At 40.9% G+C, this 23,362-nt stretch overlaps 2 protein-coding genes across 4 annotated transcripts; both read left to right on the top strand.

Moving 5' to 3' along the window:
• Window positions 1-3,041: 3,041 nt before the first annotated feature.
• On the top strand, window positions 3,042-22,963 carry LOC104591049 (E3 ubiquitin-protein ligase DIS1-like). Of its 3 annotated transcripts, none has more exons than XM_088899030.1 (4): window positions 3,042-3,394; window positions 17,889-18,121; window positions 21,049-21,435; window positions 22,321-22,963. In XM_088899030.1, the coding sequence occupies exons 2-4, from the start codon at window positions 17,912-17,914 to the stop codon at window positions 22,639-22,641; spliced, it is 918 nt and encodes a 305-aa protein (XP_088755156.1). In that variant the 5' UTR covers window positions 3,042-3,394; window positions 17,889-17,911; the 3' UTR covers window positions 22,642-22,963. The 3 variants fall into 3 exon arrangements, with proteins under 3 accessions (XP_088755156.1, XP_088755155.1, XP_010248150.2); XM_088899029.1 differs by having other exon boundaries at window positions 3,048-3,394; window positions 17,881-18,121; XM_010249848.3 differs by lacking the exon at window positions 3,042-3,394 and having other exon boundaries at window positions 17,870-18,121.
• Window positions 8,253-17,590, top strand: LOC148802509 (uncharacterized). Its single transcript, XM_088899031.1, has 3 exons — window positions 8,253-11,850; window positions 11,925-12,338; window positions 12,415-17,590. The coding sequence occupies exons 2-3, from the start codon at window positions 12,333-12,335 to the stop codon at window positions 13,027-13,029; spliced, it is 621 nt and encodes a 206-aa protein (XP_088755157.1). The 5' UTR covers window positions 8,253-11,850; window positions 11,925-12,332; the 3' UTR covers window positions 13,030-17,590.
• Window positions 22,964-23,362: the final 399 nt, after the last annotated feature.

Here is a 23,362-nt window from a genome sequence, read left to right as displayed (position 1 = left end):
TGTCAAAATTGTTAAATGAAAAGAAGGTAGGGGAAGAAAATGTTAGTAGCAATCTTAAAGCGCTTAAAGAAACTAGTTCGTGAGAACCCAACAATATTTGGTGGGAGAAAGATGGGCGAGTAAAATATGTTTATGTTATTTCACATTGTATAATAAATTTTCTTCTTCTTAACTACTTTGATTTAATCGTTGTTCATACAATTTTTATATTTTTTATAAGTTGATTATTATTTATAAAATTATTAATTCTTTAATGATGAGTTTAAATACATATAACTGAAATTATCAAATAATTTTTCAATTAAAAACTTAGTAAAATAAAAATTGATAATTATTGTTTAAAACACGATAATTCAAAACCCGAGCTTTCAAAATGTGTTAATCAAGTACCTATCATCTAATTTTCTTTATTTACCATCCAAATGTTTAAAAAAAAAAGAATAGTACCAACTCCTTTTGTTTTATATTCAAGAAAGTTGGGGTCACGTCTCAGTGGACATTCTGGTGACATCAATTTTATTGAATATAAGAGGCAAGGATTTGAGATTGTTCATTTTTTGTCAACATTTGGATAGTTGATAAAAAATTAGATGACACTCAAAGGGCATTTGTATCTTTTCAAATGCCACTTAACAACTGATTAATGATTGATCAACCACAGATACTGGGTTGGTACGTTTTGAAACTTTTGATATTTAGTTGTCACTAATCAAGTACTCGAAAGGTTTTTCAAAAACTAACTTCCCCTAACTAAGTACAGGTCATTCATGCTGCATTTGGAAGTGGTGTAAAATCCGATTCGATGTAATTTTACACTGTGACCCACTTTTGTATGTGTTTGGGTAGAATGTAAATCAATACCCATTATCAATGTAAATAATCATTTAAATATACTTTACATCGAAAATCGATGTAATTTTTACATCGAAAAAATCAATGTAAAAGTCGTTCAAACTCTCCACAAGTGTAAAAAAGTGAAAAGTAATAACGTCTCTTTCCACTTCTTCATCTCCACTGAAGAACTACTCCTGTTTCATCGCCAATGAGTTCCAATTACCATTGTGGTTACAAACACCATTCGACCCTCTCTTCTTTCCACTATCTCTCTCCCCCCCTCTCTCTCTCTCTCTCTCTCTCTCTCTTTCTCTCACACCAAAGAATTGCTCCCGCTTCATTGTCAGCGAGTTCCAATTGCCATCGTGATTACAAACATCATATAACCCTCTCTTCTTTCCACTATCTCTCTCTCTCTCTCTCACTCACGAATAACTGCTACTACTTCATTGTTGGTGAGTTCTAGTTACCATCGTGGTTACTAGATCTGTATTATAGTCATTTCATCAGCTTTTGACTTCGGCCGATATTTTAAGTTTGTTAGATCAAGATTTATAGTCCATTGATTTGTTTTGTACTCAACCAATCTATATAATTTTAATATGGATTTTTAATCATTGTTTTGTATAATTTTAATATGGAATTTTAATCTTTGTTCTGTATAATTTTAATATGGATTTATTGAAATGGTGATTGTAGTTGGTTGATCTGTAATAAGCTTTTACAAATGAACTTGTAGTCATTATTCCAAATGCATCTAATATATATATATATATATATATATATATTAAAGGAAGGTCATCAGGCTACATCCCCCCCATCATTCAAACACATGCCCTTCTCATTTTTTTTGGGAAATTTAGACATGTGGCATTTTTTGAAAAGTTGTTAAAACCCACAACCCACTACCATCATTTAGACAAGTGGCATTCTCATTTTTTGGAAAGCTAGACACGTGGCAATTTTTTGAGAAATTCCAATAAAGCCCACAACCCGCTACGAGGCTATAGCCCCCCACCATTAAGACATGTGGCATTCTCATTTTGCTAGAAAGCTAGACACATGACATTTTCTGAGAAGTTGTTGCTAAAGCCCACAATTCACTATCGCCATTAAGATACGTGGCATCCTATTATTTCAAGAAATATGATTCAATAAGTGGGTAGTTTCACTCCTAAACATTTTCAATGTATTTATTAACTTAACACATGTTTATCCATAGTCTATTAAATTCAAATGGTGGGACCCATTAAAAGATTACCATAAACCCATGTTTGCTTTTAAATGATTTTTTTTCAAAAAGAAAACATTTTATTAATTACAAATTTGATTTAACTTTTAGGAAGCAAGTCAGCAACCTAATTTAACTTTTAAAAATAAATAACTCAAAATATATTTATTAGATAAATAGTAAATAACAAATAAAGTGGGTTATTGTTTATCAATAAGATCTCATTTAATATTTTAAATCAAATTGAAAAACATAAATTAATAGTGGGTTTCAAATAAAATAGGTCAAAATAGATTGTCAATTACAAAGATGTAAGACCCATATTAGTTTTTTTTTTAATTTATTTATTGTTAACTAAATAGTAAACTTCAAAAACTGATTGTGCATTAAAGTAATGTAAATTACCAGAATTCAGTGTAATTAGAAAATGTATTATAACAACAATACTCAATAATTAAATACTGAATATTAATAAAAATATAAGAAAATAATCATCACCATTACTAATTAAAAATAATATTAATCTTTAATTAAATAATTAAACAAATATTACATTTTGATTAATCTTTAAAATTTTACAATAAAAAATTTAATTATAATAATTATTATAATAATAAAGTCATTAATTAAATACTTAATAATAACAATAATAATTAATTAACTAAATATTACAATACAAATAATCTTAAAAAAAGGAAAATAATAATAAAAAATTAGACATTTTTTGTTTAAACAAAATAAAAGTTTTCAAAAAAATACCAGCCGTAAACACCGTACTTAATACAGTGGTGTTTTACGCTCTTCTTCCAAAGACCTACGGAAACACCGTTGGGCGCCACCTTGAGTTCGGCTTAAGTCAGTGATTACAAGTTGTCATTTGGCGCCTCCTTTAAATTTGTCTCTCCTCTCTCTCTCTCTCGATTCAAACAAGTAAAGCCCATTTTCGTACGCTTTCAATTTATTATATTTTATTAGTTGTTTTTTTTGAAAATTTCTAAAATAAAGATGTGCGGTGTCAGATAGATTTGTTAATTTGTTTGGAGCAGTCCGAGCAGATCCCTGCTCATCAGCGAGAGATCAGAGGCATCGGACCCCACCTGGCACCTCCACACCTCTTCTTTTGTATATTCTCGAGAGGTCGCTTTCATTTGAACTTCCTCTCTCATCTCTCGCTCAAACGGCTTTAATTCGAATTTTCTCTTCTGACGGAGGCTCGCGTGGTCGGTTACGCGTAGTTGGTTACTATTTAACCAGGAATTTAAAGAGGAAATCCTTAACAGGGTTTTGGTCATTTGCTCATGGGGTTTTGATTTAAAGCGGGTTGTAAAGGTACGGTGCAAAAGAAAAAAAAACTGATTATTTTCCTTATTCTGTTGAAGATTTATTATTTTTGGTAGTTGTTTTGTAGAGTGAAAAGTTCTTATTTGGGATAAAGATCTAATTTCTTGATTGCTCTGTAAGATTCTGTTTTTGGGATCTATTATTGTTTTTCCTTTTTTTAGTTTGATTTGGTGGATATCGTAGATGTTGTTTTTCCGAGGTTTGAATCAATTGCCAATAATCCATGTTCAGGCGTTATGCTGATAGTTGGATTGCTTTGATGATTTCCTTAAAAAGAGGTTTTCTTAATAAACAGTCGACCCTCTTTACATTCTTGCTTTGATGTTCTCAAGACATAGATTGTTTTGGTCTTTTATCTCTTTGTCTGTGGATGTTGTCTGGCATTGTCAAGAAGAAAAGAAGGGGACCTCTGATCAAGATCTAGCAAGAGATATTAATGTCCCGTTCCCTTTTATATGGATGTTAATAACACGCCCTGGCATTACCGAAAAGAAGTTCTTTTGATCAAGATTAAGCAATGGGTATAGACATTATGTTTTGTAACTGAGGACTGTGGATTAGATAGCCATGACTTGGCTAGTAAGCTCCATTGCTGTACAAGACCCTCTAATTCTGTTAATATTATGGCTTTTGGTCTTACCAGTCTTTAAGTTTAAACTTTAAAATGCAATTCTGAAGGGATATTTAGCTATGGCCATAGTCTTTTATGTCAACTGCTTGCATGCAACTATTTTACCTGCTATACCAGATCCTAGTAATGATTCTTATTGTTTAAATGCGAAAATAACCTTAAGAATAGATGTATTTTTGCTTTAACATAACAAACAATGTTTAGGACCTTCATGGTTCGCTTTCAGCTAGTACGTTAAAAAACTGTAGCAAGTTTCCTTATTTGATGCATTCCCTCATTGTCTTGCTAAAACTTTTTGCTAGTTAAGACTGTAAGAGGAACAGATCTCTCAAAATGACTCATTGTCTTCCAAACAGCTAAAGAAAATAACTTGACGGGATCTTAGCTGAGATTCACAACAAGCAAATACATTAATGACTTCTCTTTGACATGATGAACAAAAATTTCCAAGTGTCAAGATCAAATGATCAATAAATAGGAACTTATCCAGATTGGCAGTCCACACACACCAAAAAAAAGGTAGATGGTATTTGCAGGTATCAAACCCACCAGAAGATCTCATTCTACCTTCTAGAAGTAGAGGAGAATGATGTTACTGAGAAAACACCATTTAGGATCTAGTGCCCAAATGTGAAGAGATATTAACTTGCTGAGCATGAGTGAAAATATCAGTATTCAGTAAAGGGATCAGCCTCCCAATGGTTTACATGTTGAAGAAGTTAACTCAAGAATCTCATGCAAGAAGCTGGATTGTATCCAAGGGCCCGAACCCTGCTCTTTAGCAGTTTATCCCATTTAATGGCATTTCTAGACTCACCTTCTACCGTAAGGGAACTGAATGGAGATCCTTTGCAAGTCTTAACCCTTGAAGGAGGGTGCAAACCTCAGATTCTGAAGCATCCTTAGCTGTAATAGGGCCACTAAAAGCCCAGCATACGTCCCCCTTAGAATTGTAGATTAGCCCACCAATACCAGCGGCTGGCTGAGAGAAAGAGTTCCTCCTGAAGCTACCATCAAATTGAAGGATAAAGTTGCTAGCTTGTCTGGGAGGACCTTCTCATACTTGATCCTCTTGAAGTCTGACATGTATTTAAGAAATTATCTTCAAACATTTCATCTTACGGATTCCATTGAAGTGCTGGAGTTGCAATGTAGAGGAGAAGAACTGTATTTACTGCTTATTTTTTACTCTCCTACCAAAGAGCTTGAGATTTTGTTCTGAATTTTCTGCAACCATTCATTTCCCAAAATACAGCCTTCACCAACTTGGTTGGTGAAAGCCAATGCCACCTTTTATTCGAAGTCCATTCAATCTGTTCGAGTTGATGATATTTCCTTGATCATTAGCACCAGCTCATAGGGAGCCTTTGTCCTTTCCTTTTAATTTGGCTATTGAGTCTGCAATAGATAAAAGAGGAAGGATTCATAAAAAATACTAACAAAAGCTTTGCCATCTTTAGAAGGATAATTCTTTTTCCCCAAAGTTTATTTTGTATACCCAATTGTTGGGATACCACTGGAATCACTAATACATATTCTAAAGGTACATATAATATTTATGTGCATTTATTCTTCTGGAGTTGTGGAAATCTTTCATTCATGAATCATGACCATAAAAATGATTTGAAGTCAAATATTCAAGTAGCTTTATGAGTTTGAGCCTTTCCTGTCCAAGTTTTCAGCATCAAACATGGGAAGTATGAAAATGAATCTTCAGAGTTTCTGTGTTGGCCATTAATTGGCTGATTGTGTAGCCATTTCCCTGTTTCCTTTTAGCAGTATGGGTTCTTATGGTTAGATTTTCAGCTTTTGTGGCTGGAATTCTCTCAACCTGATTAACTTTTCCAGGCAGTCACAAATATTGGGACACATTTCTTTTAGGAATGAACCATTTTCTGTGACAGATGTATGGAATCAGCAAATTACTTCTTTCTTCATTGTAGCTTTACCTCCAACCTATGGACATGGGTGCTAAGGATATTGGGGCACAGGGTTGTTTTCTAGAATCAATAAAAGAATTTATGGAGGTCTGGAAATTGGGGGTTTGGACAGAAGTTGTAAGGAATGCTACTGTCATGGCTGACCACTCAACTTGTTTAAAGGAAGATCCTACAATTCCTTTTTTGATTTATATACCTGTTGTACATATATCCACTTTTGTAAATTCCCCAATGTACAGTCCCTTGTTGTACATGGGTGTTGATTTCTCCTTTTACTACAATACCTTACCAGTTTTCAAATACTTTTTTTTTGATCAATTCCGGTTTTCAAATACTTGCTGTACAATGTATAGTTCCTTGTTCTATATGGGTACTGATTTGCCATTTTAATATAATATCTTATCAGTATTTAAAAAGTATTGCAGAACAAATGATAAAATGCATGTATGCTTCTTTTATAGTTCTTCTAGTTTGGTTGGTACAGATGCTGCAGTATTCTTTTTTTGCAATATGGGAGGCAATTTGGTGTAAGTCCCAGAGAAAACAAGTTTTTTGGTGAAGTATTCTACTATAGCAATATGATAGGCAAGGTGTTAATCCTCTAGAGAATATAGGTTTTTCATTGGTGATTCCCATTAGGTGGTGTGTGGCCAAGACTGCCTTATATAGTATAATATGTCTTGTTCTATGGATGACATTCAAGCAAACATGTCTCATCTGTGGAGGGAGATTCAGCCAATGCCATTTAGACATTTAGAGCCAAGGTGTTGGTAGTGTGGTCCTTCATGCCACACTAATGGGATTGGAGAAATCTTATCTGAAATTTTGATGGCTATCTGATGGATCCTGAGAGACCTATACTCTTTGGTAGATGGTTTAGCTAGAGCCATACATACTGGAGGAGACCTTTGTATAGCAACGACTCTTTAGCCATGCATTATTTTTTTGAAGGAAGGGGGCTGCTAAAGTAAACCTTTGCACATTGATATATATTGTCTTATGTACACTCCTTTTTGCCATAATAAATGCAGTTTGTCTTACCTTCTCTTAAAAAGCATGAACTACACATGAAAAATGTAAAACCTAATTACAGATTTGCATTTAAACAAGAGATTAAGAGGCCTTGTTATTTATCAAGAAAAAGGGGAGGCCTTGGCGAGCCTATTGGCAGATCCTATTAAGAAAAACATCTGTCAAGTCAAGGCTTGTAGACCTAAATTAAGGCAAAACTTTTATTTACCACGGCAATAATTGAATGAACTTTGACTGTTATAAGACTTATTATCTTCTATCCCTATCTTAGTTGGACCACTCATAGATTAGCATGAATTGATTCAATATAAATAAAGAAAAAGAATTTATGATATTTGTGAAAATATATCATCATGGAGAAATTTTGGATGGTTATGAATACTTCTTAAATGAAAGGTTGGCTAGGGTCTAGAAGGGCTGTTCATTGGGAGCAGGTTCCTTTATAATGCCATTAATTCTCATGGGCTCCACTATGCAGTTTCTCTGATACCATGAAGATTCTTCTCTCCAGTCCCTTGATTGTTATTTAAATGAGAGTACTGCATAAATACAAGGATTGGCAAGTATGCCCTTGCTTAGGTGGCACCATGATACAAACATAAAAGACATGACATAATAAGCCCAGGCCCATTACACCCCGTAATAAGAAACAAATACATAGCAGAAATATAATGGGCCCAAGCTCATACTGTTAAGTCTCACAATACTCCCCCTCAAGTTGAGTATAGATATTTATCATGCCCAGCTTGCACAGAAACTCTAGAAATCTTGATCTAGTAAGACCTAAGACCCTTGGTGAACACATCTGCTAGTTGTCTTGAAGAAGGCATGTAAGGGATACATAGTTCTCCCGAGACATTCTTTCTCTCACAAAGTGTTTATCAATTTCAATGTGCTTTGTTCTATCATTCTGGACTAGATTATTTGCAATGTTAATTGTAGCCTGATTGTCACATTATAATGTTAGACAGTGTATGCCCTTAGCTCCAATCAGCATGATGTACATTTTGATATTTATTGTAAATGAATAAAGTACATATTTGATTAATGTTATTGTGGTGTGTTTCTGTGCAATAACCTTAAACTGGACACATATGAGACTCGTGTTAATTTATAATCTTCACAGCCGTTGGATAGATTTGGGGAGATTTATCCTGCCAAGGCTAACATTGATGTGCCGTCAAGTTGCGTTGGAGTGGCTTGTCTTAGCTGCCAGGGTGAGACCTGAGGTACATGTGTGAGTTTTCTTGAAACCCTGAACCAGGCCAAATTTCAGTATTGCTTTGAACCTTTGAGATAGATGTGCAAAACTGGAATGTTACACTTGACCCCTAGACTCGATTATGGTATTGCACTAGGTGTCGGATTGGACTGTCTTTGATGTGTCAATCAATGAGATCCTTAGAGGGGGTCAAAACCTGGGTATATTGGGACAGTCCGAGAATTCACCTGAGTGGGTGATCATAGTGACAGGATCAACCCCTTTGTTGGACAAAGTGAATGATCGGGGAAATGCATTCTCTCTGATGGAAACCTAAACTATCGGCAGTGGATTTCAAATGTGTTTGAAATTTAGTTTTGCAAAATATATTTATATAGATATATACTTATATACTATGGTTTCAAATTGTTTGCAAAAGGTTTTAATTCCCAAGATCTATGTGAGTAGAGAGTGCAACACTGTACCTTGTAGCCGAAAGAGAGGTTCTCTCTTGTTGAGCAGTGTTTAATCATTAAGGGTTGAGAAGTTAAGTGTAAGACCATTGAGGGTTATACTTAATAGGCTAATCTGGCATTTGCCCACAGTCTTTGGGCTTTCATAAGATGGCTGGACCTAAGGACCATTTAGTATAAATGTTGGGCCCATTAAGAGTCCATGGTGATGGACTCAGGGGTTCACTGTATTCAGCAGTGAATTCGGCCAGGCCTTGTAACAAAGGCCAGACTGAACCCATGTGGTTGATGTGTAGATCAATGATAGGGTCCCACGCCATACAAAGAGAGCCAAGCTACCCAGCATTAAAAGGAAGTGAGCATGAAAGCTTAATGGGCCTAAAGCCTATTTCGAATTTGGTTAATTTGATTAATTTGATTAATTAAATATGGGCGAATCTGGGTATGGATCAACAGATAAGGATAAGAGGATAACTCTTATCCACTTAAAGAGTCCAGATCCAAATAGAGATTTGGATAAGGGAACTCCTAATTTGATTAGGAATAGCTGATCTTGATTTGCAGATAAGATAATGGATTATCCTTATCACTTAAAGAGTTCAGATCCAAATAAAGATTTGGATCAAGAAACTCATAATCAAATTAGGAGATCATCTATTTAAGGCTATAAATAGAGAGCAGGGCGGATCTGAAAATACACACAACATAGAAGACAATTCAGTTTGACTGTTTCTGCCTTCAGTTCTGATGATGCGCAATCCGGCCGGTCTTAGCTGTCAATGACCTTGCCTCTGAATCGAGTAGCGGGGACCTGAAACGTAGGAGATGAAGAAGCTCCGGGGAGAACCCGGTGTAAAGGCTCCGAAGCTTAAGTTAGAATCTTTCAAAGGCAAGATAAACCAGATAGCGCAAGGTTTGCATACCTCCTCTTTGGGGGTGGAGCGCTTTTTATAACCACCTCGCGCACTCACTCCTAGACTCCTGTCAGGTCGGGAATGAGTATTTCCGTGCTTCTGCCAGTTCGGGCGCCATCGTCTTTGCTGAGGCAGAACCGTTGCTGCTCCTTTTGTCAGAGCCGTCTCTGTAACTGGAGGCAGTGGTGACAGGTGACGGTGGCAGGTGGCCGTTGGAAATGCGGCCGTCAAGCGTCAGATCCCAAGTCAGTCAGTGCCCCGCCCCTGGATACGGACTCCTTCGGTGTCAGGTACGGCGTGGTTCGTCTAGTTCAATGCTCTGGAAGCGACGTGCCTGGAGTGATGCGTAAGGCAAAGTCTCGAGTTTGGAGAAGGGGAGGCCCCGAATTGTCATAAGACGGGCCCGTTCGGGTCTCTGCTTTGTGTGACGGGGTCAAAAGGGAGAGTTCGGGCTCCTCGTAGGGAGTCCGATCACTAAGTAGGGAGTTCGGGCCTCTTGCTAGGGAGTTCGAACTCTAGGTAGGGAGCTCGGGCACTAAGTAGGGAGCTCGGGCCTCTTGCTAGGGAGTTCGAGCTCTAAGTAGGGAGCTCGAGCCTCTTGCTAGGGAGTTCGAGCTCCAAGTAGGGAGCTCGGGCCTCTTGCTAGGGAGTCCGAGCTCTAAGTAGGGAGCTCGGGCCTCTTGCTAGGGAGTTCGAGCTCTAAGTAGGGAGCTCGGGCCTGTTGGTCCCTTCCCTCGGTATGGTCTTGAGTTCCGAGCTGCTTGCCTTTTTTGCCACGTGCCGTGATTTGCGAGGTCGGGCCAAATCTTCCTTCATCAATTGCCCCCCACTCCTCGTGCTAAGGTCTTGCCCTGGCGTGGGGAGTTCGCAAGGTGTCAGGTAGATTTGTTCTGCACTTTGAACCTTGGTTCTGCTGGCGCGAGGTGCGTTTGTCAAGGTTTCTTGGGTTTCTTCGAGCGTCCATTTATGCGGGAAGCGTGTTGGCCTGTCTGAATGTTGCTAGATGTGGCGGTGCGCGCGCTTTGCTTCGAATTTTGAAAAAAAAGGGGGGCGCGCCACTTGGGGGCGCGGAAGCGGGCGCTTTTTCAAATTTGAAAAAGACGTGCCGCTGCCGTCTTTTCTGAGACGTGCGCTGACGTTCCGTCAGTTTCGAAAAGATGCGCGCCGTCGCTGTCAGTTTCAGAAAGACGTGCGCCAATCACGTCTCGGTTTCGGGCGACGTGCGGTCAGGGCGGTCGTAGGTCGTCGGATTGGCTTTGATCTGAGCCGTTGCCTTTTGGTCACTGTGTGCATAAATAGTGGGGGGGGGACCCCGTTTCGTTGTCGCTTTTGTATCTCTCGAGCTCGCGTCTGAGTTTCAGCTCGCATCCAGTTCACGTCCAAGTTTTTTTAGTTCGCGCTCAAGGTCTTCCGTTCGTCTGAGCTCCTGTGGTCTATAGCTTTCGTCCGGGTGAGTACTTTCCTGGTCTACTCCCAATGTCTAGCTCGGATGGCTCAGATAGTCATTTCAGCGGGTCTGATGCAGGTTCTACGAACCAAGTGGCATCTCCCGATAGCCTTAGCGAGTCAGAGGTAGAGCTCGAGGAAGAGTTTGAGCCTGTAGGCCGTGGTGCTTCGGGTAGTTTGGCATCCACCTCTCGCTGGGGTCGGATGTTAGACAAGTTCGGCCCTTTGACCATGACGCCCGAGGGGCTCCAATCCCTCATTACTTACTATAACTTGCCCGAGGAGTATGCTTATTTCATACCATCGGGTAGCTTTCCTTGGGAACATGGTCCTGATGAGATCATAATATTCCGGGAGCAGCTCGCCGCAGGGCTGCGATTGCCTTTCCACCCCCTCTTTGTCGAAGTCTTGAACCACTTCGGCGTGACAGTCGGCCAGCTTCACCCTCCCTTTTCTGTGACGAGAGCTTTTCGTTGGACTTGGAGATTTTTTCTTCAATCTTGATGCTCAAGAAGCAAGCGGGTCCTCTCCCCGGACGTAGGCGGGCTTACTACTTGTCTCCTCGCCCGGGTTTTAAGCTTTTACACGAGCTCCCCAACAAGGTCCCAGCATGGAAGCGGGACTATTTCGGGGTGCGAAGTGTGTTGGGGTGGCCTTTTCAGACCGGGTGGGGAATGGCCGCTCCTGACTCCGGGGTTACGCTTGACAAGGAGACGGCGAAGGGCCTCTGGCAATGGGCGCAACTTGGGCTGAAGTGTGAATAGTATCTGACGGAGGCCAAGCTTATTGCGGCCGGCCTGAGCTCGGGTAGGTCCTTCACTTAGAGACTCTTATCTTGCTGTCTTTCTTGCTTTTTACTGATGGCGAACCTCTTTTCGCAGGTGTGATGGATTCGCGAGGGACCCCGAGGTGGACACTTGTTTCAAGGTATGAAGAGGAGAAAGCGGGTTGCCAAGCGAACTCGCGTCGAGGTGCCTCAGGATGCGGAGCCCGAGGTGCCGGGCTACCAGCCAGAAGATCCGCACAGGGGGCTCGAGATGGTCCCTCCGATGCAGGAGCCAGCGGGGGGCCCTTATGCTGAGACTACATACACAGGGGCTCCTGCTTACTCTGGGTCTGCTCATACGCGAGCTGGTTCTTCGGGCTCGGGGGCCCCAGGGGATTTCAGGAGCGTGTTGACGCCGACCTACGCTCTTTAAAAGAGTAAAGAGGCCATCTTCCCCGAGGAGGTTGCGGCATGGACTGATCTCCCTCTGCATCAAGTGGCTTGCTGTGCCGTTACCCACGCTATGGTGGTAAGTGTTCTCCTTTTTTAGCTCTTTGGCTTTTGTTTTGTTGGTTCTTTTGATCATTCGGTCTCTCTTTTGGCAGGTAAATTCTTCCATTCACGCCTTGGCGGCTCAGGTGGAGAGGAGCTCGAGGCAGGTGCGAGCTGCCGAAGAGGCTCGTCGTGCGGCCGAGGAAGCCGCTTATGCTGCTGAAGCGACTGCTCGTGCTGCTGAAGAGACGGCTCGTGCTGCTGAAGAGACTGCACGTGCTGCCGAAGAGACTGCTCGTTTTTCCCGGATTAGGCAGGCGAGGTCTCAGAGAGATGCCGAGGCCATGGGAGTGGTGGTGAAGCACATGGCGGACTTGAGGCTGGATCTGCAGCATCAGGTCGAGTATCTTCAGGAGGACATCAGGGAGAGGACGCAGATCTTCTCCCAAGGTATCGAAGATGCCAAGAAGAAGGCCGTCGAAGAGTACATCGCTTCGCCGGGTTTTGACGATCTGATGGTGGATTCATATAGGAGGGGTTTTAAGCTAAGCCGGTGGATGATTCGGAATACATACCCCGAGCTCGATGTTAGCGCCATATCCACTTCGCGCATAACTCAGGAGATGGCTAATGCTGCTGACGCCGAGCCAGACTCCGAGGGTGAGGCGGGGCCTTCGGGTTTTGTTGAAGTGCCTTCAAACGATGATGAAATAGCTCCTGGCTTGTAAAATTATTTATTTATTTATTTATTATTTATTTTTTGTATTACCCTACTTTTGGAATAGAATGATTTGTTTAAGTGCTTGTTGTTCTCTCCCGAATTGAGCATATTTGCCGAACTGAATGTATTTGCCGAACTGACTATACGTCCGGTCTGTTTTCTTTGCTTGTGCCGAGATTCCTTCGTTAGCTCGGCATCCTAGCCCGTAGGCTTTGGTGGTGATTTTACCCATTTCGCTTGGCGTTCTATAGGTAGTATCGCCTTAGGTTGATAATGTTCCATGCTCGGGGTACTTGTTTTCCCTCTAGGGTTTCGAGCTCGTATGCCCCCCCGAGTGCTTTCTTTACTCTGTAGGGTCCTTCCCAATTTGGTCCAAGTTTCCCTACGCCGGGTTCGGGCACCATGACCTTACGGAGAACCAGGTCGCCGACGCGGAAGTTCCTCTTCTTTACTCGCGCGTTATAATACCGAGCTACCTTTTGCTGGTAGGCCGCAGCTCGGATGTGCGCGAGGTCTCTCACCTCGTCCAGTAGGTCGAGGTTGGTGTGTAACTCGCCTTCGTTTGTCTGTTCGTCGTATGCTTCTAGTCGCAACGTAGGTACTTCGATTTCTGCCGGGATTACCGCCTCGGTGCCGTAGGTGAGGTTAAAGGGGGTCTCTCCTGTGGCGGTTTTTTCTGTGGTTCGGTGAGCCCATAGAACACTTGGTAGCTCGTCTGCCCACAACCCTTTAGCTTGGTCTAGTCGTGCTTTCAGTCGCGGAGGATGGCTCTGTTCATTACTTCTGTCTGACCGTTTGCCTGCGGGTGTGCGACCGACGTGAAGTTCTGACGAATTCCCATATTTTGGCACCATTCTTGGAACTTGATATCCTCGAACTGTTTGCTGTTGTCGGAGATCAGTACCCGAGGTAGCCCGAAGTGACATACTATGTTCTTCCAAAAGAAGTTCTGTATGTTTCGGGCTGTAACCATTGCCAGAGGTTCAGCTTCTATCCACTTTGTGAAGTAATCTACTGCCACCACTAGGAATTTTCTCCCGCCTGTCACTGGTGGGAATGGTCCCAGAAGGTCGATGCCCCATTGGGCGAAGGGCCATGGACTGGTGAGGTATTTGAGGTCGGCAGCGGGCTGGTGGTGGATATTGGCATGCTTCTGACACTTGTCGCATTTTCTGACGAGCTCGATGGCCTCTGTCTTCATCGTTGGCCAGTAGTATCCTTGTCGAAGTGCTTTTTGGGCGAGGGCTCTGCCCCCCAGGTGTCCGCTGCACAAGCCTCCATGAGTATCGCGGAGTACCAGCTCGGCTTCGGCTGGGCGCAAGCATCGCAGGTAGGGGAGCGTGTAGGATCGTCAGTACAACCGTTCGTCTATCAAGACGTATTTGGCTGCCTGGCGCTGCACCCTCTTGGCTGCGTTGCGGTCCGCGAGGAGGGTTTCGTCTAACAGGAAGCTCGCGAGTGGGTCGATCCAGCTCGGCTCTGCTTCAGTGACGGGAGCGACCTCTTCTGCCCCACTGAGAATGCTGGGCCGAGGTAAGTCCTCTACATACACGGTCCTCATGGCGTTGTGGCTCGTGCTGGCTAGTCGGGACAGGGCGTCAGCCTTAGTGTTCTCTGACCTCGGGATTTGCTTGATGAAGGGTGACTGGAAGTTGAGCAGAGCCTCCTTTACCTTTGCCAAGTATGCAATCATTGTGAGATCGCGCGCATTCGTATTCGCCTGTAACTTGGTTGACCACGAGCTGGGAATCACTGCAGATAACTACGTGCTTTGCTCCAACCTTGTGCGCTAGGTTCAGCCCGGCTATCAGTGCCTCGTACTCTGGCTCGTTGTTGGATGCCGCGAACTCAAAGCGTAGTGCGTATTCCAACTTTGTTTCGCTCGGGCCGCGTAGCATTATTCTAGCCCCGCTGCCTTGCTGGTTCGAGGAGCCATCTACGTGAAGGATCCAGGGCTCCTCATCCCAGTTCACGCTTGGTCTAACCAGGAGGGATGCTACACTGGCTGCTACTTCACGGGGTTCGGACTCGATTGGCTTGGGAGCTCCGAGCTCGCCCGAACTGGGGATCTCGGGCTCGATCGGCTCGGGGGCTTCGAGGCTAAACATGCATTCTGCGATAAAATCTGCCAAGGCTTGGGCCTTAATGGCAGTTCTTGGCTTGTACTGGAGATCGTACTCGCTGAGTTCGATGGCCCATTTCGTCAGTCGATCGGAAACCTCGGGTTTGAGTAAAACTTGTCTCAGAGGTTTGTCGGTCAGGACAATGACGATGTGAGCCTGGAAGTACGGGCGGAGTTTCCGAGCTGCTATCACCAGTGCATAGGCTAGCTTTTCTATCTGCGGGTATCTTGTCTCTGCTCCCTGCAAAATTTTACTAACATAATATATGGGTCGCTGGACCCGGTCTGTTTCCTTTATTAGTACCGAACTGACCACCTCGTCGTTTGCCGAGAGGTACAGTTCTAAGACCTCGCCCTCCTCGGGCCGAGCTAAGGTTGGCACACTGGCAAGGTAACCTTTTAGCTCGTCAAATGCGAGCTGGCAGTCTTGGGTCCACTCGAACCCTTTGCCTTTGATTGCTTTGAAGAAAGGTAGGCAGCGGTCTGCCGACTTGGACATGAAGCGGCTTAGGGCGGCTATGCGGCCGTTTAGCCTCTGAACTTCTTTTACTTTCCGAGGTGGTCTCATATCTAGGATGGCTTTTATCTTGTCCGGGTTGGCCTCAATACCGCGCCGATTGACAATGTAGCCTAGGAATTTGCCCGAGGTGACGCCAAAGACACATTTGTTGGGGTTCAATTTCATGCTAAACTGACGCAGGATTTGGAAGACAGAATCTAAGTCTTGTATTAATTCTTGTGAAAACTGTGTCTTGACGACCATGTCGTCTACATAACACTCTATCTTCGTGCCAATCAAGCTCCGGTCCAGGAGCAGTAACTCCTACTTGAACCACACTAATCCACTGTCAATAACCCAGGCAACTTCTGGGTCTGCTGTGATTGACAGTCCAGCTTCTAGGCCTGCACCATAAGGTCTCTCTAGTAGTCATACTTGACTACTCCTTGCAGTCCACGCTGCACTAGTTCATGACCTACCAACTTACGGCATCCTTGGTCTGAAACTCCAAGGAAGAGCCCTAGAGAAAGAGGTGAAACCCTAGATAGCTGAGACCAGAATTAGGGTTTCAAGAGGAAGAAGAAAGAAACAACCTGGAAGGAAGAAAAGAAGAAAAAAACTGACCAGGATCTAGGGCAGATTTATTGCTCTGGTACCATGAAGATTCTTAGCCCTAGGTTAGAGAAGAAAGAATGGGCGGAATCTTCTCTTCAGCCTCTTGATTGTTATTTAATTGAGAACACTACATAAATACTAGGATTGGCAAGTATGCCCCTGCTTAGGTGGCACCAAGATACAAACATAAAAAACACAAGACATAATAAGCCCAGGCTCAATAACACCCAGTAATAAGAAACAAGTACATAGCAGAAATATAATGGGCCCAAGCCCATACTGTTAAGTCTCACAAAAAATACTTCTTAAATGACAGTTTAACTAGGGCCTAGAAGAGCTGTTCATTGGGAGCAGGTTCCTTTATAACGCCATTAATTCTCATGGGCCCCATTATGCAGTTTCTCTGTTTAGTTTTGCATCAATCTTTGAGATAGGAGCAATGCTCTCAAGCCATGCTACTGCTGCTGCATCTAGATCTCATGCTTGTAATGTTACTTAGTTCACAGCTAAACCCCATCCTTTGTAGTTCTGGATCCTGTGTAAATGGTTCCCCATCCAATGTGTGATTGCAGTAGGACATGAATTTTTTATACACCTTTTGGACCTTTTTTCCCACTAAATCATTGAATCAGTTGGTTGAAGATTTAGATTATTTACAACATGATCAATGACAAATTGATTACACACACACACACACACTTGCCGACTCCACTCCTTTCAAGGTTAGCTTAAGTCCAAGTTGGCCCCCACCTTCACATGGTTTTGTTAAGCTGAATTTTGATGGGAGTAGTATCTATAAAAAAAATGCTGAATTTTGATTGGAGTAGTGAAGGAAATCCAGGTCCTTCTGTCATAGGGGGAGTTTTCAGAAATGAGGAAGGAAGAATCATAGCCATTTACTCGGGTTTGAATGTCCGATTGGTGAGGGAGACTCTTTGAGGGCTGAAATAATGGCTGTGTTGGAAGGCCTCCAAAGGGATAAAGACACATTCATAAGCTTCTAATTGAGGGGGACTCAAAGTTAGTTATCGAGTGGTTGCAAAAGGAAGAGGAGGCTGGATAGTGGAACTATATTAATGAGAAAAGGAATAAGTGGCTATCTCAAGGAATGAAAATCAATGTACAGTGGGTGAAAAGGAATGCTAACTCCTTGGCAAAACAGGGGTGGGAAGGGATCATTTGTTTTGGGCTGTTTTGTAATCCTGTAATCATGTTACCTGGGTGAGGGAGAGTTAAGAAAGTTTCTCTATCCCTCTATCCTCTTTGTACATCTTTCTATAATATTCATGTATCAGTTTCTGTTATTCATCAAATATATATATATATATATATATATATATATATATATATATATTGTAATGGAAGCTCAAAATGTAGTTACCTGGATAGAAATAATAGAAATAAAGAGATTTTAGGCACTAATAAGAAGGAATTATAGTATGTACTCATGCAATAGCTTCTTATTTCTTCATCTTTTTTGGGATTGGGTTTGCATAACAACTATCTTAATGTTAGACTACCATTCATATGGTTATTTTTCCTGCAAAAGTTTAACTTTTTACCAGCCTTGATTTTATGAAAGGGAAGAACATGAATTAACTTTATCTGCAAATGTTGTTAAGGAGAGTAGCCAACTGGCCATACTGCTCATCAATGGCATCTGGGAATACTTTTTTTGATGACATGCGGTCCAAGCCTGAAGTTATTGATCCTCCCCAAAATGAAGACATGCTGGATGTCAGTGACCATGTGAATGATCCTCCTCAACATGCTCTAAAATCCAATGGGACAGTTGCTAGCAATGTTCGCGAACTACTGGAGTGTCCAGTATGCTTAAATGCTATGTACCCTCCCATCCATCAGGTTTGACTTTATCTCGTTCTTAACATTCAAGTCTGCTTCATATAATATGATCCATAAAATAAAAAGAACTTATGTAATGTGAAGCACAATATATGGTGCATTGTGAATCTTTTCTACTCCTAAATTTGAAATCTGCGTTGCTTCACTCAAGGGTTTAAATCCCATCAAAAGTTATTCTAGCATCACAGCCTTTGTCTGCTTTTTAGATTTGGGGAATGGAAAGTGAAACCTAGTCCCTCCCACTGAATCATTGGGAAATGAATGACTAGACTCTCTTGTGTAAATCATTGTTGCAGAAAGTGAGAAAACACAAAAACAAGTCACTACTTTCTGGATTTTGTTGTATCCTAATTTGTAACCAAATATCATAACCCAACATTAGCAGAAAGTAGGAATCCTTTCCAACCCCATTTGAATTTTATTATTTACATTAGGAGTGGTATCTTCTATTTGTTGCTTGAGATGAATTCTTTACATTGTGCTTTTGCATGTTTAGTTCTTTTTTGCTTCACTTATTGATGATTTTCATTAATGGCTATTAATGCTAGACAGAAGTTTGGCTGGTGCTTTGCAACTGACTGAAATTCCACGTGGCAGAACTCATACTTTTTTCTTTTATAATGTCTAGGATATTTTAGTTCTTTGTAATACAGTGGATTGCTATTAGTATGGAGGTCTTCATTACTTAATATTTATCATAATATTGCATTTCAATGGACGTGAGATGGCAGGTTCTAAGAGAAAGTAGGGTGTGATTTGTTGTGCTGGGCTTAGCACAGGGTGCAAGGGACATTATGCTGGCCTAGGCCCGGCTCAGCCACCAGGCTCATAAGTACTGATGGGCTACAAATATTGATTTAGTGCCATAACATAACATTTTCTTGTATTTCTCTATTTTCTTATTTTGCTATAAATGTAATTTTTGATAAACTTTAGAAACTTTATTATTCATATAAATGAAAGAATGCTATTTACAAGAAGACCCTTGGTTTTTTGGGCTAGCCCAAGCTATCTAAGTGATCTTTGGACCCATATGAACTAGAAAGGGGTTCACCATTTTCCTTACCATGTGCTTGATCTCTCTTAAAGTAATGCCTGATTATTTACATACTTTGAATAAATGTATAGGATTTTAGTAAAGAAAATAAAGAAAGGAGGAATACAAGAGAAGGCTCACCAGGTAGAGCAACTGCCTGGAATATCCACTACCCGAAAAGCTGGGCCAACAACATACTATACACCCAATCCAACAGATAGCCCACATAAAGAAACCCCAACCTTTGGCTGGGTCCTAACTCCCAAAAGAACAAAACAACATAGCCATACACGATAGGATCCTACACCAAAACTTTAGGTACTATTGGCTCCCCTCCTACAGGGTCTCACCACAATGTCATCATTGGAAGTCATCTAACTTCTTTTTCTTTTTCTTTCCAACAACTTGGTAGACAATCTAGACTATCAAGGGACTGCTCTGTTTTGCTGCAACTCGTGCAGTCTAGATCTACCTCCTGACCAGTGGCTTGTCTTGGATTATTTTATTTTATTTTATTTTGCGAGTTTCTTGATCCTTCAGTGCTCTAGCTCTTAACCACTCTCTCATACTATCTTCAACACCCCCCGGGCGTGTGCGCGGGAAACTCATCCAAAAATTTCCCAATCTCAACTGTTCCTCCAGTTGTTAATTAATGGAGGGGCTTATCAGTGCATCCATTACCGCCAGATGCTTCTGCTTCCTCAAATAAATAAATAAATAAATTTTCAATGCCAGGTTAATCAAGAATAACATTGCATATTGGAAAGAGTTGGGCTAAGTTGTGTTATTAGAAATGTAAGACAAACACTGGTAATACTTAACCAGAGCTTGAAGTTGTTGTATTTATCTTAAGTACATGCATTTATTTCAGTATTAGGCACTATGCATATGAGATTGGGCCAGGCTTGGAATCATACAGTATTAGGCACTATGATACAAGCAAAGGTTTCGACTATGATGCTGGAAAGACATAATACCGGAAAAATTTATGACCAATCAATCGACATCATAAAATGGTCACCAATCAGGTTGGTTTTCATCAAAATTCATGGGGGGTTTTGATTGGTCAAGGCCTTTTTGGTATCGTAAAATTTTCCTTTAGCAAAATATATGTATCCCCATTTCCCATATGTGTCTGTCTAATGTTTATCTGGGCATCATAGGGTTATGGCCTCTAACAATAGTCAGCTAGGTTGTTGCGCATTTGGTCGTCTTTTATTTTGGTGTTCCCTTCTGCATATTTACTGTTCACAGTATCCAAGTGTCTTTCTTAGAACTGTAAAATACAGTTTACCATTTTTTGGCTGTGGCCTCTAGATAAGTGAGATTTCATGTGAGGACCTCAAAAATCTGCTTTTGATATCTTGTATTTAATTCCACTAAATCAGCCTTCTATTGTCCTTTCAATAATTATTGGAGGTTGTCGCTTATTTTATAGTTGCTTAGGTGTCAATTCTCTTTCATTTTGGAGGTTAATTAGTTCCTGTTTGTTGTATGTTACATTTGATGGTTTAGTCTCCTTTTGAGAGTTGTGATATCCAGATACAGATAGTGAAGCAGTGGATGAATGGAGACACCACTCAATTTCCCGTAGGCCTACCCCGTATAATATGTTTATATCATGCAACTGTCTTGTTTTCTAGATAGGTGTCATGACTTATGCCTTGAGGAATTTAATCCAAGTTTTTTTGTTGCAAACAGATCTTTTTATAGTGCGATTGTAAAAACATATGATCTTTATATATTTTTAAAGTGTTAATACACTATCTAGAAGTGTCTGCACAGTATCAGGTGTTGTGCGGGGTACTTATTGTGTCCAAGACAGATATGCTAGTATAGCAATATAAGTTGTATGTTCACTTTGTCCTTCCATCTTGTCTTGTTATTGCAGTGCTCAAATGGCCACACATTGTGTTCTGGTTGCAAGCCAAGGGTTCACAACCGATGCCCCACGTGCAGGCATGAACTTGGGAATATAAGATGCCTTGCATTGGAGAAGGTGGCGGCTTCGCTTGAACTTCCATGCAAATATGAGGCCTTTGGATGTGTGGGCATATACCCTTATTACAGTAAGCTAAAGCATGAAGCTCAATGCTCATTCAGACCTTACAACTGTCCATATGCTGGTTCAGAGTGCACTGTCATTGGTGATATTCCTTATCTGGTGGCCCATCTAAAAGATGATCACAAAGTTGACATGCACAATGGAAGTACTTTCAACCATCGCTATGTTAAATCTAATCCACATGAGGTTGAGAATGCCACGTGGATGTTAACGGTAATTTCTTGTACAATCAGCTTGTTCATTTAAGGTTCTATTTTATTTTTGGATTTCCTTTTCCAATTTTTGGTGTGTTTTATATTTTCATCTTTAAACGACAAGATAATTTTAATATTTTCATCTGCTCACCATTTTTAATGTTGGCCCCATTCTCTAGCAATGTGGGTTAAGAGCCAATTATGTGATAGGATACCTTGTTAAAACCATTCTTCTGCTCTGGATTGAAATGTTGGCCCCATTCTCCAATGTGGGTTAAGAGCCAATTATGTGATAGGATACCTTGTTAAAACCATTCTTCTGCTCTGGATTGAACACATGTTTAAAAAGGTTTGAAAGGGGGTCCTGTTTGGAGTTGGACTAAACAAGAAACTAATGTAATCAAAAAGTTCTTAGGAAGTAGTGGGTCCTTGTTGAGTGGGCTTATTGTCTTCCGGGCCATTTTTCCTTGTTTGGTGTGGTCTGAGTTTGGGTGCTAAGGCTGTATTTGGCATTCCTTATTTTAAGGACTTATCTCCTTTTTGCAGTTAAAATTCCCTTATGAACACTGAGTTTTTAACTGCAAAAAGGAGATAAGTCCTTAAATAAGGAAAGCCAAATGCAGCCTAAGTTTAGTCGAGTGGTATGGAGTTGGATTCTGTTTGGTAGTGGTCTTTTTTGTTAATTTTTCTTCCTCGTGGTTGGTTATTCCTAGTCACCCTTGTATTATTCTTATTTTTCTTTTAATATATATTTTTTATTTTATTACCGAAAAAGGAACATGGCAAATGTCTCTTTTCTAGCTGTTTGTGGGCTACTTGGTTAAAACTTGCTCATGTGGATGCGACTTGTTAAATATTGGTATTATTGTGCAACTGATGTGCTGGTATCTTTTGGTGTCTCTAGGTGTTCAGTTGCTTTGGGCAGTATTTCTGTCTGCATTTCGAGGCCTTCCAGCTGGGGATGGCACCAGTGTATATTGCATTTTTGCGGTTTATGGGCGATGACAATGAAGCCAAGAACTACAGCTACAGCCTAGAGGTGGGAGCAAATGGTAGGAAGATGGTTTGGCAAGGGGTCCCCAGAAGCATCAGGGACAGCCATAGGAAGGTTCGTGACAGTTTTGATGGTCTCATTATTCAACGGAATATGGCTCTCTTCTTCTCAGGTGGAGACAAGAAGGAATTGAAACTGAGGGTTACTGGGAGGATCTGGAAAGAGCAGTGATGAACTCTTTTCTTGCAACCCTTCTTTCTTCCTTCATTCTCTTCCAAGTAGATTAGTTTTCTATACCCAAAAAAAAGTAGATTAGTTCTCCTTTGTGTCTTCTGTTCATGTATTTCTTGGATAGTAGAAGGCAAGCTCTCTTTGCTTTACCTTGCATCAAATACATGAGTGGAAAGACCATCGTCTTATATTTGAAATCTTATATAAATTGTTCTAGAGAGATATTCTGTGCAGCATGCCTTTAAGCAGGTTTTCTGTGCACCGGGAGCCCACTGTGAAGTAGTCCTTGAATACCATATTTTTGTTCTTTTTCCCTTTGTTTTGGAATTATTTTAGCACGTAATTCTCAATATCTTCAATACATTAGGTAATGGTTGGTTGAACTGTTTTATATCTTTAATACATTATTAGGTAATGGTTGGCATTTGATAAATCTGAAAAGTTAAAAAGATATTAAAAGTGTCTGACATTTGAAGAGACATAATTGCTTTTCGACTTTAGAGGCTCTAAATAAAGGTTGTATCTGTTATATCAAACCTTCAGCATTTGGAATTTATTGATTTTATTATTTTACCCCTAATAGATTATTTGGTAATTTTGAGTTCAATTTGCATTATTTCATAAAAAATAATTTATTAAATTCAAAATAATATTAAAAAATATGAGTAAATTATAAAAAATAAAAATAATTTATTAAATAAGAACACAATTGAAAAATACA

This window comes from Nelumbo nucifera, chromosome 2 (assembly GCF_055504915.1).
Source record: "Nelumbo nucifera cultivar China Antique chromosome 2, China Antique-T2T, whole genome shotgun sequence".
NCBI classification, from domain to species: domain Eukaryota; kingdom Viridiplantae; phylum Streptophyta; class Magnoliopsida; order Proteales; family Nelumbonaceae; genus Nelumbo; species Nelumbo nucifera.
The sequence above is the reverse complement of the archived record's forward strand: the minus strand, read 5'-3'. Positions and strand labels throughout refer to the sequence as shown.